General features: G+C 27.0%; 1 protein-coding gene across 1 annotated transcript in view; it reads right to left on the reverse strand.

Moving 5' to 3' along the window:
• The window catches only part of LOC142322878 (putative exonuclease GOR), a 36727-nt gene extending 20568 nt beyond the window's left edge, over window positions 1-16159 (reverse strand). The window contains exons 1-2 of the mRNA XM_075361967.1: window positions 16033-16159; window positions 11250-11639 (exon numbers count right to left, since the gene is read on the reverse strand). Coding sequence (XP_075218082.1) covers window positions 11250-11352 — 103 coding nt within the window. The 5' untranslated portion in view covers window positions 11353-11639; window positions 16033-16159. The remainder of the gene's footprint in view (window positions 1-11249; window positions 11640-16032) is intronic.
• Window positions 16160-20035: the final 3876 nt, after the last annotated feature.

Genomic DNA, 20035 nt, shown 5'->3' on the forward strand with positions numbered 1-20035 from the left:
GATTTCATGGGTTACTTTGATCCTTCCTGGTAAGTGCTAGAAGAGTACCAATTTTAACCATGAAATAGCACCCATTCCTAATTTAAACTATGTAACGTATAATTTATTGTAACAAGCCAGTACCTATTGCAGTATAAGTTCATGCTGTCTGCATTTGTTAGTGGCTAATGACAATAGCAGTTGACAGTTAAAAAAATCAACATCTTTTCTGAATTATCTTGGTGTTAGGATTCTATAATTATTTTAAATTCAGAATAAAATAAATATATCTACACTTATTAATCTGCAATTGGTATGAAAACAATTGGTATTATAACAAACAAATTATACGGTATTAGTTGCCCCAGCAATTCAACGAGCTTGTGACGTCACGTGCTGACATCTCATTATATTATTGTTTATCCAAAACATTATTTTTGCGCGTAATTATTATTTTTATTTCATTTTTCGACTTACAAACAATACGGGCGTCCAAACAATACATTTATGTTGTTGTGTCTTCAATTCTTTCCACCTGAGTTGATTACATTTATAATAATGCTTAATGACTCAATCATGTAAACAACAACAGTTCCTTAACCAATGACTAATGCTCAGATTGGTATTATGTACAGGCCTATAAAAATTTACACATGCAGTTAGAAATGATGTCTTTCGTCACGATTATATTTAGTTCCGTCATTTGTAGTACACAATATGTGTATAAAGAAATAAACTTTAGTCCAGTTTATATCGTGTTCAGTGAAGTATTCGGATAGCGTTTTTATGCGGTCATATTATTTTATAATTACTCACTGTTTTTCGCAAATTTTTTTGTAATATATTACTTTTTGTTTTATTTTTGTTCGTGTGTTATTAGTGTGGACTGTTATGGCAGAATTTAAATCCGTAGTTAAGAAAAAAACTTAGGAGTCAAGCACGTAAAATGATCAATAATGCTTATGATTTTATGAAAAGAGAAGCTCTAAAAGTAGGTAAATTAACTGACGACAAACATATAATTGGCAATCGGAAATGCGAAGAAAGAACTGCTGCTGCTTGTAGTATATCAAAAACACAGGTAAAAAACTCAGAAGAGAAAAAAGACATGATTCTTTAATCAACATCCCAATCGTGTTCTTTCAGCACGCCGAAAAAGTATAAACGACGTTAGAAATAAACTGGACATTTTTTATTTAAGTGTAGTTAAAAGAACAGTTAATGAATTTCATTCAAAGAAGAATGAATTACCTACTTTAATAAGGCAAGAACTTCAGTCATCTATTGATTTTAAAGGCAGTGAATCAACTTTAGCTGTTATTTTGAAAGAGTTAGGTTTCAAATGGCGTAAAACTGAAAATAACAGGAAAAATTTAATTGAGAAACCCGGTATCAAGTGGAAGAGAATTGAATATTTGCAGGCAATGGCTAAGTACGGACAAAGCAATGCTACAATTGTTTATTTGGATGAAACGTACGTTTTAATTTCACATTGTTCGACAAAGTCGTGATCTGATGGTATTGTTGAGGGACTTCATGCGCCGATCAATAAACGTGACCGTTTAATAGTAATTCATACTGGAGGGGAAATCGGTTTTATTCGGAACACATTACTAACTTGGAAAGCCAGTTCGAAAAGTGGCGACTACCATGACAATTTCATGAAATGGGCACGTGAAAGATTGATCCCAAATCTTTCACGAATGTCAGTAATAGTTGTTGATAACGCCCCTTATCACGATATAACTATTGATAAATCGTCAAATTCTAACTCCAGAAGAAAAGATTGACCGATTGGCTGCAGAAAATCCATATTCCGTAAAGTTCAAAAATGCTGAAACCACAGTTATATGAATTAGTAAAGTTACTTAAAAGTAAAGTACAAAAATATTACTTGGATAAACTTATGAAAACACATGGGCATCGTGTTCTTAGACTCCCTCCGTACCATCCTGTTTTGAATCCGATTGAGATGATATGGTCAGCCGTAAAAAGACTTGTGGCGCGTCATAACAACATTTTCTTTCACAAATGTTGAAAAATTACTACGGAGAAAATTAATTCCATGAATGAAGATGATTGGAGACCCTGTTGTGAAAAAGTAAAAAATATTGAAGAAAGAGTATGAAAAACTGGAACTACTGATAGATGAAATGACAGAACGTCGTTATATTATATGTGCAGACTCTGATATTGAAAGTGACAGTGATTCGTTTAGCAAGGATGGTGAACTTGCTAGAAATTTGAATTAGATGCATGAAGAAAATTGAAATAAGTTTTTGTTTCTTATTAAAAATTAATAATTTAGTGCAAATAAAGGTTATAAAAGAATTAATAACGTATTGCTTATAATTAGTAAATGTAAATATGATAGTTATTACCACGTGCAATATGATAAGTAATACTTCAATTTGATATGCGGAGTTCATGTTTACAGGCCAAATAGTAATACGCAGTCTGCTCATGACGTCACAAGCTCTTACATTGGCTGGGCCTAGTATATTTAAAGTTTTTCAAAAGGGATTTCATTATACATGTTATATTTATCATAAAAATCCAAAATGTTATTTTCAAACTACTTATTTTAGTTTCTTAATAGCTTCAATACTAAAACTATAATTAAGTTTTATGTTTTTTTAGGAAATCTGATCAAAATTTAGAATTTTTTTTGAAAAGTGTATTAATATAATCTATGAGTAATTTAATAGGAGATACTATTATGAATTTTTATCAAACTTGAACATTTTGGTGGTGAAGAATTATTATTATTTATTTTTTATTAATTCATTACAATTATTATTTAATGAGTTTTGCACTAAGTTTCTTAGCTGGATTATTATTTAGTTTTTTAAAATTGTTGGTTTTTATAAATGAGTAGATTTTTTTCATTATAATGATTTTATAAATAAGGAATGGGAACATTTACTTTGTCTGCTTTAACTTTTATAGCATTATTTTTATTAATTTTATTATATATTACAAGAAACAATAAGCAGTAAGTGTGATTTTTATTATTGATAATAATTTATTATTATACTACTATGATGCTCAATTGGAAATTCATTAACACACATGTAAAAATGTTGGTAAGATTATTTTCTAACAAGAAAGCGGCAGATGGTACGTAAATAGTTCATTTAATTAAGGTTGTACATGATTTTGAACTAATGATGAATTTCCCATTTATTATCTTTAATTGATTAGTACATTTTGTTTTTAATTACCTGCAAATTTTTTATAATAAACTTTCATTGTAAAGATTATTTTCAGACTACAAGAGATGAAGAGGTTTGCATATGCACTGTGTATAAAAATGTTATAATTTAATATTTTTTTATCCTCATTCATCATTCACATAATATTCACATTTACTGAAAAAATGTATACAATCAGCAAATTCAAATATGGAGAAATCATTTTAATTTAAAAATGGATGAGACTCCCTCTCATGATGAATGATAATTGTAAACTGTAATGAACTTTGGAATTCAACCAATTAATAAAGAAGTCCTTCTCTTAAATGAACTTCTGGATACATCTCTTACTGGAAATTCTAAATTGCAGTGTCAATGTAGAGAAATAGTTTTTGATAATATATGTACTAACACTTTCATTCCAATAGTTATTACAAATTATATTTTGTCTATGAGTTGTAAAACTTATTATAGAAATCTTAGGAAGTCCATACCATGTGTTAAACAGAAGGAAATATTAGAAAATTAATGATCTATAATAATTTTAAATTTAAAGAAGACACTGTTGTTAGTAGTATATCCTTACTCTTAGTAACACAATTAAGAAAATAATTTTTTTTTTTATATTACATTATGATAAAGACAACTTTCTCAATCTAATTCATCTTTCTCAAATGGTCATACTCATATACTCTGGGAGTACTCAGACAACTCTAATATAATGCCCCAAAAATAATATGGATTAGAATGCAATCTTTCATTAATATTATCATGCAAAAAGGTAATCGCTTACAGTAGTGTTTGATTGATATATGCTTTCAGTATTCTCTAATAATAAGATTATTTCCAACCTTTTATTCTATAAGAGAAGTTTTTTTATATAAAAAATAAATTACAAAACTTACAATCTAATGTATATATATCATAAAAAGCTATACCATAATTTGCATATATATAATGCACTTAAGATGAATAAAATAAATGTAAAATATAAAAATACACTTATTTTATCAAAGACAATCGGTAATTTTTAAAAACTACATTGTAAAACTGGTAATATCTAATGTTTAGTTGAAGTAGTGCGATTTATTTTTGCTTTACCACTATTATTACAAGGTTTTTAAGGCCTCGAGCATATTTCTATATATATTTTAACGAGGAAGATGAGATTAATAACATGATTTGTAAAGAAATTCTAGGAAATGGTCAGGAATTGAACCCAAGACCAGATTATATAAAAAAATTAACTATGCTTTGAACACAATATGAACATGCTTTTACACATATGCAGGAAAGATTAAATCTGACCAATTTACACAATGTTCTGACTGGAAAATGTATATTTCAATGAAAATTTGTGTTTAATATTAACAATACAATTTCATAATAATATTATTAAACTGATCATGATATTACCAGACAGGATCTACTGAACTATAAACCAATAGCATCCTTTTCATTTGAGAAATTACCAGCCCAAAATAAAGTCATATTAAAGCTATTTACTTCCACATAAAAAAAAAAAAAAACATGAAATAACTGGTAACATATGTAATTCTGTTTAAGATACAGGTAGCAAATTTTTATAAGTTTAATTGCTAGTATGTATACACAAATGAATAAGTTTGGTAGAAATGCCCGATTGCCTATACACCAAATCACATCTGTCCCAACACTAGAATATTATTATTTACTTGCACATCAAATGACACAGAGAAAGTCTTGTGATAAAGTAAAAGCGAAGCCTTCTATCTAATTTCTTGTTTTTGTAAATGAATTAATATCCTTAAATTCAAATGACAAAAATAAATGGATCATCGCTTACTGTTCTACAAATTCATGATTAAAAATCTTTTATTTATTCCCAAAATCTACTTCTTAGTGAACAAAAATATTCTGATAAATACTTTTTTCTATTTTATTACAATTTGAATATCATATTTTCAACTATTTCATATTTATACTATGTATTCAAAACATTAGAATTAACTATTTATTTTGTAGCCTTTACTTAGTTTTTTCAATTAACAAACATTGCCTAAGATTCTTATATTTAATGACATACTTTTACTATAACTTCCCATACTATTATCATCAAAATTGTTTTTTTTTTTTTAAAGTATTAGTTATTACTTTTCTGGCTATAGTTATATAACTGCTATATAGCTATAAAGTTGAAAGTAGGAAGATCGATCCAAAATTTCGATGTGAGTTTTTTGCAAATGACATTTCATGACCTCCTCAGACCACAGAAGAAAAACTATAAAAATTTCCTGAAGATGTATGATCTAGTTGTGTTGGCCTGTATTTCGATTAATATCTCCAAATTGGCGCAACACAAATTCTTTGAAAATTACTGAAAAAAAATCTTTTTATTGGGGATTGGTGGCATTAATTTTTAGGAAAAATTAAAAAAGGGGAGGGCAGATTTTGCTATTTTGAATTTTTGTACAGTGGTTGTAGAAACTTGAGCTTTAATGGTGAAATACTTATTGTTATTTAAAATTCCAATATTTTAAGTGAATCTGAATTAAAGGTGGGAGGAAATCTCAGGACACCACATTTATTCAAACATCTACGGTATGACTGAAAATTTTAAAGTGAGACACAAAACGTATGTGTGAAAACAGGTATAAAATTACCAGACTGCGTAATTTTCAGTCTACATCTCTAGATAAGCAGGTAAGATGATACCAATTTCACATTTATAAGTTCTCTTCTAATATCACCAAACAAATTTTTTATTTAATATTTTAAATGAAAACAGTTGTAAGAGAAAATATTGAAATTATTTGAAAAACTAGTTTTTGAAACACAGTTTCAGTTTCTCAGTGCCGGAAAAGTATAAAAACTCCACTGCCGTCTTTTATTTTTTTTATTTACTAAGTAATGAAAAAAATTAATGAATTAAAAATATAATAATTAAATCTTGTAAGCCTGATCTTAAAATGAAGCTTAACCTTTTTTTGTATGATTAAATTTACTTCAAAAAAATATCCTGAAGAAAAGCACCATATTTTGACTACTTTTTAATCAAACTTGATACTACACCCATTTGAGTCAAGCAAAAAATTGCAATACTAAGCCTGAATAATAAGTAATTTATCTTAATGTATGGGTGTTTTTGTTAAGACAATTTTCCAGTTATCAACCATTTTCTCAAGGAAAAGAAAATTCAATAATCATTTACAGTAATTTAAAATAGTGATTGAAAAAAGTTATCATGATCTGGATGAAGTGACATTTTTAAACAATGATGAGAAATTTTTCTCCAAAGCGGCGATTCCATTTCTTGCAAGCAAAAGCGTCTTATGACCAACAGCAAACATTAACAGTTTTATAAGTACTATGTTTTATCATGGCTGTTACTGTCCTCTGTGTTATTTTTTTTCTTAAAATTTCTTTTTTCTCAAAAATGACTTCTTCCTGTCTTAATAATAATTGCATTTTATTACTCCATATACTTCTGTTTTCATTAATCAATATTAACACACACTATTATTCTATTTCTTAAAAAATAAATATTCCTGACTCAAATAGCTATTTTTTAAGATGATCCATAATTGGAAAACCATAGTGGGTGTCAGTAAACACCCAAATCACTGATGATAATGAAAAAAGATCAGTTATTAGGTATTTATAAAGAAAGATTTTTAGAATTTGTTTTGCGTTTAATACAATCAAAAAGTTTATTTAGGTCAAAAGCAATAAAAAAGCAGTTTTCTTCAGTTCTTCATTTTTGAAGTAAAATAATGTAGGTTACCAGAAAAGTTAATCCAAATAAGATTTTACTTCTTTTTTTTCAGCATTAAGATGAAGCAAATTATTCAAACTGTTATGGTTCAATATTCTTTGAAAATTTACTTAGGTCACGCATTCTTTCTTCAATCCATAATTAATATAAGGGAATGCTTACATTTCAGGTTTGTGAAGATGTTTGATTTTTAAAAAATAAAGTTCCCAAATTTAAACTAGAATTAATATTTCATCTTGAGAACTGATATTAAAATTTCACCTTGTAATTGCACAAAATATAAATTGAAAAGTATGAAAAAAGATTTTTCTTCCTTTATTAAATCTGTAAAATTATTTTTGAGTACATTTAAATGATTTAAAGAATGTAAAATGAAATGTTGAATTTTCCTATGTGTATATTCAGAAACACAACTGTAATGGTTTTAGACAAAATCTGGCATTATTCAAAAGTTGCTCCTAACAGTGACTTCTGTCTTCAAGATTAAAAGAATTACATACCTGTTGCCATCTTCCCTGAGTCAAATACATGGCTGTGTATCTGCTTGCCAAGCCTACTTAAATACAAATGGCGTTCAGCTTTACAAAAACACTTTCAATCTGTTCACTACATCGACTGGTTGTATAATCAGGATTGTATCATTACTCTCAAAGAGAGTATCTCTGACTGGTGCTTTTTGTACATTTTTGTACATGGCGCAATCATAAGAAAGTCACTGATAGATAGTGTAAAGCAACAAATTAACATACCCATTTGAAAATGGGAAACAGCAGAATGTATTTAAAAATAATACATTAAATAAATAATGAATAAAAATATAAATAACACAAAGAAAAAATTAATAAAAATAGTAATTATAATGGCCTTTCTTTTGTAGTGACAAAACTATCAATTTAAAAAATCAAAGTGTTGAGTTTCATAATTTCTTTGAATGCTACCTAAATTAACTTAGTAAAGTTTAATTACATATTCAGACTGAACATCCAATACAAAGAAATAAATTATAATAAATAGCGTTTAATGTAATATTTATAAAAGAAAAATTACCACTTTAAAACTCTGAATAAATAATTTAATATTATAATACACTTCATATTAATTAAACAGTCTTAAATATGTGAACTGATAAAAAAAATTATTAACAATAATTTACAAGATCTATTTTAATACTTATCATTTACTTGTATTTGTTAATTTTTTTTAAAAAAAGAACTTTATAGATTCATTAACATGATTCATTTTGTACTGTTATTTATAAATTACTGTTGTTGGATTGTTGGTATATACAATACAGGATGTAGTCCACAACAACCTATAACTATGGCATAAAGAAGGAAAGAAAGTGTAACACTTCAATAATCGACTGGTGAAGGTGCAGTAATATAATTTGGCGATCATCAATAATAACAGGTTACACAAACACAATGGGTATATAAATAAATGATTGAAAAAATCTTTACTAAAAATTCCAGAAGATACTACTCAAAGTTTATTAATCCATAAATTATAAAATATAATATTGAAAATAAAAGTGTCCACAAAAATTTCATAAATTTAATCTGTAAGTATGACTTAAAAAAAAATCAAACTTCTGAACAATTCCAAATTCTAGAATAAAAATTGCTTAAGGTAAAAATTTATTTATTATTTCAATTTCTATTAAAGGTTCTTAAAGATCTGCATGTATGGGGTTTATTTTAAATCTACTGTTTCAATTTTCTTCAGTATTATAAGGATCATCCACTAACTTAGTACTCTGCTAGTAAATGGCAGAAATTTTTTTGAAAGTTGAATGACTAAAATAATAAAATCACTAGAAATTACATAATTTTATTAGTAATCATCAATTGACATCTTAAGCAGTTAGCAAAACAAAAATTTATTTAAAAAATATGGAGTTTATAAAAACAAAAATGTTCCAATCAATTAAAGATAAGAAATGGGGAATTTATCATTAGTTCATATTTATCTGCGATCTAACTTAAATGAAATTTTTAGGTACCATCTGCCATTTTCTTGTTAAGTTAGAAGTTAGTCTTACCAACAAACATACAAATCCTTACGTTTCTTAAGAATTACTTAAGTTTCAAGATGAAATCTACTGACTGAATAAGAATTCAACAGGCGAGATTATTTCTAAAATATGATAGCCATCAAAGAATGAATTTTACTGATCAAGTACAGTAAAAAACAGAAAATTAATAGGTAGTTAAAACACATAAAAACTGTAGTAATTAAGATTTCATGGTACCATCTGCTAACTTCCATGTTTAGAGAGTAGATGATACAGTTTTTCAATAAAAATGAATTACAATAAAATAAATAATTTCATGGTAAAATTACAGTTAAAAAACAGGAATTATACATTTCAAAAAAAAATAAATTCTGAACTTTATTAATTAACTGAATGTATATATATAATTATGCATATAATTTGATGAAGCAGTAAAATGCCTTTGAAAAATAATAATTTATTTGTGCCTTTGTACATCTAATAAATAAAGTTGAGGCATGTCTAAAAATTAAAGGGATTTTAGTACTTTAGAATAATCTCTTTTTTAAACACTATACCTATTTGATTCATAGTTTCCTTCTTTTTTGTGTGAGATTTTACATTATGCCTTTTAATTTAAAAGTTTTTAGAAGAAAAACTGCCCCTTCCCCTGCAATAAACTTACACACTAATGTATATTTTCAACAGTAAGTGAACTAATCAAATTCATCTACTTGATTTACTAGTACAGCATTAGTGATTCAACTTAAATATCTAAACATGCTAAAAGCAATATTAAAGTTACTTAGCTACAGCTTAAATTTGATAGCCTAGGCAATTTTATAAATATGAACTGTACTACATTCCAAGCACCGCCAAAATTATTATGGTACTTGAAAACTACAACATGATTGATGACAATGACATTAATGCAGAATATAAATACTGGCTAAGGATTGTGCAGGCAGAGATGTTTGAAGAAGTTGAAACATTTAAACAACTATTCTTTGAAGAAATTTTGATGCTACCAGATAAAATGCATGTTATCACAATAATAACTATTGTTAAACCTAACTGCTAAGTAATTAAGTTAAAAAGTAGAGGAACAAAAATTAAATGACTTAAAATTTTTTTAATGCCCAAGTTAATTATTAAAAAAAATATATATATATATATATCCTTTAAGAATATTATATTTATAATACTACATTCAGAATAATATGATACTAATTTCACCTAAATACATTACCTTATACTTCAGTAAAGTACCTACTATTAAAATTAGAATGAATTTTAATTTCGCTGACTAAAAATAAACATTATTTTCTTTATTCTTAATGTTTATTTTGATGTTTCCTAATTACAAACTAATTTATTATCTGATGAAGGTAGATCCAATGAAAATATGTTAAGACATTCAATTTTTACTAACTTACAGGTACATTGTTCAGTTTGTTTTGTTTTAATTAAAATTAGAATGATATAGACAACTGGACAATGGGTAATCATACTGATTGCTGTGAATAATCTTTAATTAGATCTGTGGACAGTAAATCTTTACAAAGTGTTGACAAGATGATTATATTATTATTAAAAGGTATGAAACATATTACCAGAGTTAACCGGTCATCTATATAATGACACAATTTATTTATATCTATTTTTTATTACATCTTGTGATTCTTTGAGAATCTAATCATTATTTAACTAATTATGTTGCAGTTACTAATCTTTTATCTTATTAAGCATTTATTTTTTCTCTTTACAAAAATACTGATTAAGTATTAAAAACATGTAGGTGCTGCCAGCTTTAGATTTCTTAAAAATTATTTTAAAAAAATTACAGATCTGTTTTATGTTAATGCAAATAACTATTTGTAATGATTTGATGTTTGTATTTGATCCTTCTTCCATGGATAGGTACTATAGAAATTGTATGAAATGTTGCTCTGATTCCATTGTAGTGTTGTGCAGGCACACTAATGACAGTGAGTTGGGGAATATTTGCTTCTTTATTGGAGAGGAAAATCTGTCTGTGGAATGCCTTGGAAAGCTTGTATCCTACCTGGGCTAAAGAAAATACAAAACTGACGGCTAAGGTGTATCAGGTAAATCTAGGCTTCCTACTCCTAAAATCTAAAAGTAAAATATGGTTGTCCATCTGTATCAAGTAGACGTGTGAATTAATTTATTAAATTTTTATATGTAATTATTTAATTAATTACTTTATAACAAATTAATAAGAAATTAAAACTTTTAAAAATTATAGTTTAAAAGGTTTTATAAAATGATAAAAAAAAGTAATTAAATATAAATAAAATTTCCATACCACAGCCATAGTTAGATTTCATTGCGGATAATTCAGCATAAATTTGTACTGTTAATATTATTATTATAAAAACAAACTTTAGTGGGATTAGTTTAATACGCATAACGGAAACAAAGAATTTTGAATTTTTGTCAAAATCTTTTTTATGTTATATGAGTAATTTACATAATTTATAATTACAAAAAATTGAAAAATAACATTTATTAGTTGTATGTTGAAAGCACGTATTACTATAATCAATCATATATCATTCATATTTTTCAACAACTTTTGGATAGGCATCACAACTTCACAAATAAATTCCAAACAGAAGCATACTCTAACTTTGAGTTACAGGTAATAAAAAATTCTCTCTTACATATCAATTTTTCTTCAATTAAACCGGAAACTCTGAAATAAAAAATATAAAAGGAAAATATTTACTACCTCTTGCTACTCATATAATGAAATCAGTAACTTTAAATATAACAAATTACATATAATTATCATTTAATACAAAATTTAATGATTCAACTAATTATGTCTATACCTGTATAAGCATAAAAAGAAAAACAATGGAAAAAAATCATATTACAGGAGGATAATTTGGTTTAAATTATACCCTAAATAATTTGAATATTTTACTATCTTGAATGAAATGGTTACTTTCCTTTAAATAGCTGTTGTCTTCAATTTTTGGTTGGCAATCTAAAAACCACAATTTTGACAAATAAGGCGATCAATCATCTTGATATTTTGGTTTGAAGATTACAAAGAAATAAAATACACCGATTTATAAAATGAAAGGAAAGGTCGATAGGTAGGTGGAATATATTGAAGAGTTATACGGAAGAAATTAATTAGAAAATGGTGTTATAGAGGAAGAAGAGGATGAAAGGGGAGAAACAATACTGAGATCTAAATTTAAGAGAGCGTTAAAAGATTTGAATGGCAGAAAGGCTCCTGGAATAGACTAAATACCTGCAGAATTACTGCGCAGTGCAGGTGAGGAAGCGATAGATAGATTATATAAACTGGTGTGTAATATTTATGAAAAAGGGTAAGTTCCATCAGACTTCAAAAAGAGTGTTATAGTCATGATACCAAAGAAAGAAGGAGCAGATAAATGAGACGAATACAGAACAATTAGCTTAACTAGTCATGCATAAAAAATCTTAACTAGAATTCTATACAGAAGAATTGAGAGGAGAGTGAAAGAAGTGTTAGGAGAAGACCAATTTGGTTTCAGAAAAAGTATAGGGACAAGGGAAGCAATTTTAGCACTCAGATTAATAGTAAAAGGAAGATTAAAGAAAAACAAACCAACATTCTTGTCATTTATATACCTAGAAAAGACATTCGATAAAGTAGAATGGAATAAAATGTTCAGCATTTTAAAAAAATTAGGTTGAAGTACAGACATAGGAGAACAATTGCTAACATTTACAGGAATTAAACACCAACCGTAATAATTGAAGAAAATAAGAAAGAAGCCGTAATAAAAAAGGGAGTCTGACAAGGATGTTCCCTATCCCCGTTACTTTTTAATCTTTACACAGAACTAGCACTTAATGATGTTATAGAACAATTTAGATCTGGAGTAAGAGTACAAGATGAAGAGATAAAAATGCTATGATTTGCTGATGATATAGTAATTCTAGCTGAGAGTAAAAAAGATTTAGAAGAAACAATTAACAGCATGGATGAAGTCCTATGTAAGAACAACCACATGAAAATAAACAAGAACAAAATGAAAGTAATGAAATGTAGTAAAAATAATGTAGATGGACCAATGAATATAAAAATAGGAAGAGAAAAGATTACAGAGGTAGAAGAATTCTATTATTTGGGAAGTAGAATTACTAAAGATGGACGAAGCAGGAGCGATATAAAATGCCGAATAGCACTGGCAAAATAAGCCTTCAGTCAGAAATATAATTTGTTTACATCAAAAATTAATTTAAACGTCACAAAAAGATTTTTGAAAGTATTTGTTTGGAGCGTAGCTTTATATGGAAGTGAAACTTGGACAATTGGAGTACCTGAGAAGAAAAGATTAGAAACTTTTGAAATGCGGTGCTATAGGAGAATGTTAAAAATCAGATGGGTGGATAGTGACAAATGAAGAGGTGTTGCGGCAAATTGATGAAGAAAGAAGCATTTGGAAAAATATAGTTAAAAAGAGAGACAGACTTATAGGCCACATATTAAGGCATCCTGGAATAGTCGCTTTAATATTGGAGGGACAGGTAGAAGGGAAAAACTGTGCAGGCAGGCAATGTTTGGGATATGTAAAACAATTGTTAGGGATGTAGGATGTAGGGGGTTTACCGGAATGAAACGACTGACACTAAATAGGGAATCTTGGAGAGTTGCATCAAACCAGTCAAATGATTGAAGACAAAAAAATAAAAACATCCATTTATTGCAGGTTTTCCTTAAAAGGCTTCCAAGCTTATTAAATTTTGCTAACAGCTCAGCAAGGTCCATTTTGATGGTTGTAGTTGAAACTGGAGAAGTGTTAGGAATTTTTTAATAAAAACTAGTGTAGTTGTCATTTTTTTTAAACTGTCAGTTTATAGGTTTTGTTGTTACTTTTGCTTGTGGGAACTTCTTTCAATATAGCCTTTTTAATTTGGATTTAAAACATTTTTATTTCTTTATAATAATTTAGGTAGTTGCAAGTGAACTTAAAGTTAAGGTTATCCTAAATCTTAGCTGTTTGAGAAGAGACTGTTTTTATGAAATCTTTACATAATATTATGTTAGTATTAAAATAAAGTGATACTTTAATTTTGAAAAAAAATAATTGAAACCAGAGTAGAAATTCATGGACAAAAATAATAAAAATTATGGTTTTCTGGTATTGCTCTTTCAGCTGAAATTAACCGGAATTATAGTTATTTTTTGTAACCCTAAAGTAATAAATAAATCATGGCTAGGGTAGAAATTCAATTTGAGGATAAAGGAATAGCAAAAAATAGACTAACAAAGAAAGTTATTTTTTTTTGTTATTGTTTTATAAAAATACAAGAAGGATGAATCAAGTAGAGAAGATATCAAAAGCATTATTCAAAAAGTCAGATGAGCATCCATTTGTTTGATAAAACTAGTAGATTGAACACAAATAAAAATGAGAAAGGAATTACTCAAAATATACTCTGTAACTCTACAATGATTTAGTTCACAGTCATCTTGATTATAGATGATTTATAATAAAGATGAATTCAATTTTTTTAAATAATTTAATAGGGAGAGGAATTTTGCAAAAACACAAGACTGACATGCTTGTAATCGATTCCTTTCTAGGTAGTACTTATGGTACCAAGCTAATTTGGATACTTGTCACAGGTTGGAAATTAGAAAACATTCAATGCTGTTTTACTTTACCATTTGACAAGTAACCTCTGAAATTTTGTGTCATTTATTGTAAAGAATTATCAGTAAATAATATTGGATTCTAGATTTATATTGAGCCTTGAGAAACTATCTTATAATGTGAAATGATAATGTTCGCATGAAAATGATTACATAAAGAAAATCAACTTTCCTCCAAAACGTATCAAAAATGGTTTAAAGAAAGCAAAAAGAGTTCTGAAAGGATGAACAAGAAGGTGAAACTGTCACAAGGTACAAAGAAAGAGCTATGGTTAATGGTTACTGAAATAAATTTTAAAATAGAAAATGTTAAAAACCATAAAATAAATTCTAAAACTAGATGGCTATTTTGACTGTTAAACAATCATCAACAAATATAGGGCTGTTGTAACTGTAACAGAAATAAAAAAACTAATGCTTAATTTAAACAAAAGAAAATTGTCAAAGACAAAATAATAATTATTAAGTAAATAATACTTATGAAATACTTCAAATAGAATATCTTTTTTTTTGTATTTGTAAGTATGAAAAACATCTGTTAACTTAAAATTATTATATACATTGTGCATGAGAGTGAACATTTGTCCATCCAATATAATATATTGTAGGCTCACTGCAGTTTAATTTGTACACTGGGTTGCAGCTGTGTTTTTCAGTATGTTTTTTATTAGTCTGTTTGCTGCATGAACAAAGAAATCAACAAAGAAACCTTCTTTTTTGAAAATTTTTGATTGTTAGTTTAATGAATATTATGTATTTTCTGTCTCTAAGTGTTAATGTTTTTTTCTGTATCTTAATAAGCATGTTACCTATAAGTACAGGTGGATTTTTAAAATGGTTTTAAGTCTTAAAAATGTTTAATAAAAAATTTAACTAAATCTTTAAAGTTAACATAAAAAAAAATTAATACCTATCCTGAGGCTATTTCATAACCTTTTCAACAAAATAACTGTTTTTAGAGTAGATGGATGAAATTTTACACACACATCTTTTACTATTTCACACCATGGTTAAACTTGACAATTTGTAATACCCTTGTAAAATACGTTAATTAATAGTGAAATATTTATAAAATAAGTCATATGTGAAACATTTAAATAAAAAATGATAATGCACATGCATGTTCATGCTTACACATACATACATACACATGCCAAATAACAAAACTAGAAAACTAACTACAGCGCTAAAAATGAATACATTCATTGTATAGAACAAAACAGAGAGAACCTAAAAGTGAATCACATTTTAATAAGTTTGTTAATATACATTCACATTAAGCACTTAGTAAATGGGCAAAAATAACAAAATATTTTTTAAATTTTGCAATAAAAAGTATTCATTTAGCTGTCAATAATGTTATTGGTTTGAGCAAAACCTATAATCTAATTTTAAGAAAAAAAAAATAATCAGGAGTAATGCATACCATTCATTCAGTTGCTGCAATTATTAAAACAACCAATTATTAAAAAAACGGGATTAACCATCTACTAGCAATATTAACAGTTTCTTAAATGATATTAACTTAAATTTATTATTAGTTATAAAATACAAAAATGTTGTATGAATGATCAGATAAGAAGCAGATAAGAACATTTTTGTTACGATCAGAGTAATATTAAATAAATATTTAGAAAAATGCTGCCAATCAAAATGAAAATAATAATTCAATGTCTGAAATAAAAAAAACAGTTATAAAAAAATTTTATTTTAAATGATTATTTAATCAAAGCTTATATTAACATTAAGTAAACTATTTTTTCTCAAAGACAACCTTGAAATATATAGTTAATTATTTAACTTTAAAAAATGCTGAATAAATATGCATATAAATTTACATAAATAAAAATAAATATATTTATTAAAAAACTATATGCATACACATAATTTTAATATATTATTTATCATATTTTAATTGATGAATAAAACAACTACAAATAGAGAATAAAATTATTTTATGTATATAGGTTGTCCACATATATATTACTTTTATACAGAATTGTTACACACATTTAGGCATTGGCAACAGCAATCTTAATCCCATCAATGAATTCTCATGGGTTTTAAAGTGCTGGGCAACCAGTAGCAAGACCTTAGTACTGAAGAGGTGGTAGCCTCTTGAGCTGTAGGTTGTAGAGGGGTGACTGAAATTTCCCTACTAGTACTGTGGAAATAAAGGTTTCATGCAACTTACAGAGTGGGGGCCACACATTATCATATATATCACCTTTTGTAAGAACCAGCACGATTTTCCTTCTTTTTTTTTATATTCTTCTGAAGCTTCTTTGGTGTTTACAATAAACTTTTTGTATCTTTGTAATCCCAGATTCCATGAATCTGGCAAAAAAATTCAAGTACCAAAACAACATATCTTTCAACTTTTGGTTTGGTAGTACCCGCTTGAATTTGTTCAAGTGAATGCACTTGGATTGGTGGAGCTAACCTTCTATTTGCAAAAAAATGAATTATGCCATGCAATTATGTTTGGCAGGAGCAACAATGACAGCTTTAATATTGTTTTACCTCTGTTTTATCATCACTTAATAGATTGGGTAGAAGGTGGGCATGTAATAGATTATAGATTAACCCTCGACTGGGTGTATGAAAAATAACATGCCATACTTAAAGCTTTTTTGATTCCTACCAACATCACTTCATATATGCAACCCCCACTCATACCTTTCTAGTGAACTGGATTTTATGATTGTGTATTTTTAGCCACCATCCCAAACTTGAATGTTTGCTATGATAAATACACTCTATAAAGGTCTAGATTATTCTATAACCCAGTGCACTTGAAGTAAATTAAAAGTTTTTACAAAAAAAAGAAACAGTTAAATTTATTTTTATTTTTGATGTTATATAATGAAATTTATAACTCCTTGGTTTTATACACAATGGATTATTTATACTTTCATATTTTTTTGGCTAAATTTTACAAGAAATGAATATAGTCACATTTTACTTCACTGAACTGAAGAAGAGGATTATACACCGTCCAATGGAGCGATTTCTTCAAAAGGTGAACATATCATTGAAAAATCAGATAATTTGAGAAAAACATTAAGGGAAAGAAAATGATGACCCATAACATCACTGAAGAGGGAAATCAAATTAATATATTGCAATGAGGAGTGGGCAAACACTAGACCAAAATATCTACAATTACAGTATGTATAAGGTCTATATAATTTAAATACATTTTTATTTAATTTGTCATCATTAACTCACTGAGTATTTTATCTTTAAATTAATGCGTAAATTGGTTTTTATGTCTGTTACAAAATAAATAGTTTTTATAAAAAAAATATGGATTTATAAATCCCAAACAAATATAATAGTAAAAAAAAAATAAAGTAATAAAACTACAAATTAACACGAAATTTAGTACAAAAATATTCAAAATTCATATGGGGGTTACCTATAAAAAATTAAAATATACCTTTTTATTCTTTTGTAGCGCTTGCTCAAGGATTAATAATGTCTATTGTATATGCACCCTGTTGCTAAGGAACTAGTATATTTTAAACAACCAATTTTGCAATAGTAACTTACATTTATGTGCGTGGACTGCTAACAATTAGTTACAGTTTGTTTTTTTTTCACAAAAATATTACTTTATTAATAATATACACAATGCCTAAGAAGTCCTGAATAAATAAGTAAATTTTAAATTGAGAAAGGAATTAAATTAAGATTTTATAAATGTCTACTAGTGTAAAAAAAAAACTAACCTTTGTCAGATGCAAAAAATTTACTTCTCACTCACTCTTAAATATCCTTCCGAGGGGCAAGAGCAACTCAAATATATTGATTGTAAACCACTATGTAGTATTATTTTATTTAAAGGTCTTGTTTAGTGGTGGAAAACTTTGAAAACTAGAATTGCAAAATGGCAACTGATAAAATACCTGAAAGTTTCAATGTAATACAACATATTTGAATCTTTTCTGTAATGTTTAATTTTGTTCTCATTTTCATCAGTTAAATTTTTGAGTCAACTAACGCGGTTTTCAAGAAAACTTTAATTACCATAAATGTTTGCTTTGATTAGTATTATTTTTCCTACAGTGTGGAAGGGAATAATCAAATTAACAGATTATAATGAGCAGTGGACTAAGAGATCAATAGATCTCTAATTAGAAAACATATGAGGTACAAGACTGTATGATTTAAATAAGTAGTGAACTTATTGTTGGTCTCTACCTTTGATAGCTACCAGCTGCTACTAAGCCATTTTAAATCTTGATTTTCTGCTTCACAGGGCTAGCATTCCTTAACGGTAATGAAATCAAATGTTCATATTTAAAAAAAAAAATATAATTAATTATAGTCCTGAAAACCCATGTCTTGTTCTGCTAGTTTGAAAGCTCATCCTTATATAAAATAATATTATGAACCAGGACTGACAGTATTATTAATCTATAGAACTCAGAAATCAATTAAAAAGACTAGTCTGTATACTTTAACGGAGTAATTTATAAAAATTAATAATGGAAAGTATTTCATTTTCCTGTTGCAATTTGTAACAGGAAATTGGTATAAAAACCTACTCAGTTTGTCTGATTTTTTTTAATTTTGTAAATTTTCAGTCAGCATTTTTTATTAATTGAATTTAAGTTAGAAAATCTTTTTGATACAAAAAATGTAAACCTTTTTAGGATAAATAAATTTTGGATATTTTTCAATCTTTTAATTTAAAACTGAAAGTTTAGTCTTTGTAATACTTCAACTTTTTTTAGCAAATGCAATCTACAGATAAATTTCAATTTTGTATTTAATAAAGAAATGTACTTTTTTAGCATGGACAATGGATAAATCAATAATGAACTGAATATTTGTATGAAAATATTACCTTTAATAATTTTCTTCTCCTTAGTTGAACATTTCTATTCTTAATATTTTGATGTGAATAAATAATTGAACTGGAAAACAAGAATAATACTCTGCAAAGTATATTTCTTTTCTTTTAATACAGAAACTTAATACTTATACTCATTTTATAAAATTACAGGCTTTTTGAACTTCATAACAATAATTTGAGTCTACAATACAACGTGAAGTACAACAGTTTTGTTATATGAATTTAGTAACAAAGTTCTGTAGTAAGAATATACGTATGAATACTTATTTGGTCTTTTGTATATCTCTTGAGTTACATGAAATCCAAAAAAAATACAATGAGATTGCAAACCTTACAGTAAGAGTCTAGCAGATATCATTTCTTCCGCTGAAAAAAGAAGATTTCTGCAATATGAATAAAACTGTTTTTAACAAAATGATACTGATATCAAAAAAGGTAAGACACTACATTTCTATTATCAAAATCTATTATTAATTTAGAATTTTATTTAAAAACAAATACATGTTATACATATGAAATAGACAATAGATAAACAATAATAGATAATAAACAATGTTTAAGCGTT

This window comes from Lycorma delicatula, chromosome 4 (genome assembly GCF_047948215.1).
Source record: "Lycorma delicatula isolate Av1 chromosome 4, ASM4794821v1, whole genome shotgun sequence".
NCBI classification, from domain to species: Eukaryota; Metazoa; Arthropoda; class Insecta; order Hemiptera; family Fulgoridae; genus Lycorma; species Lycorma delicatula.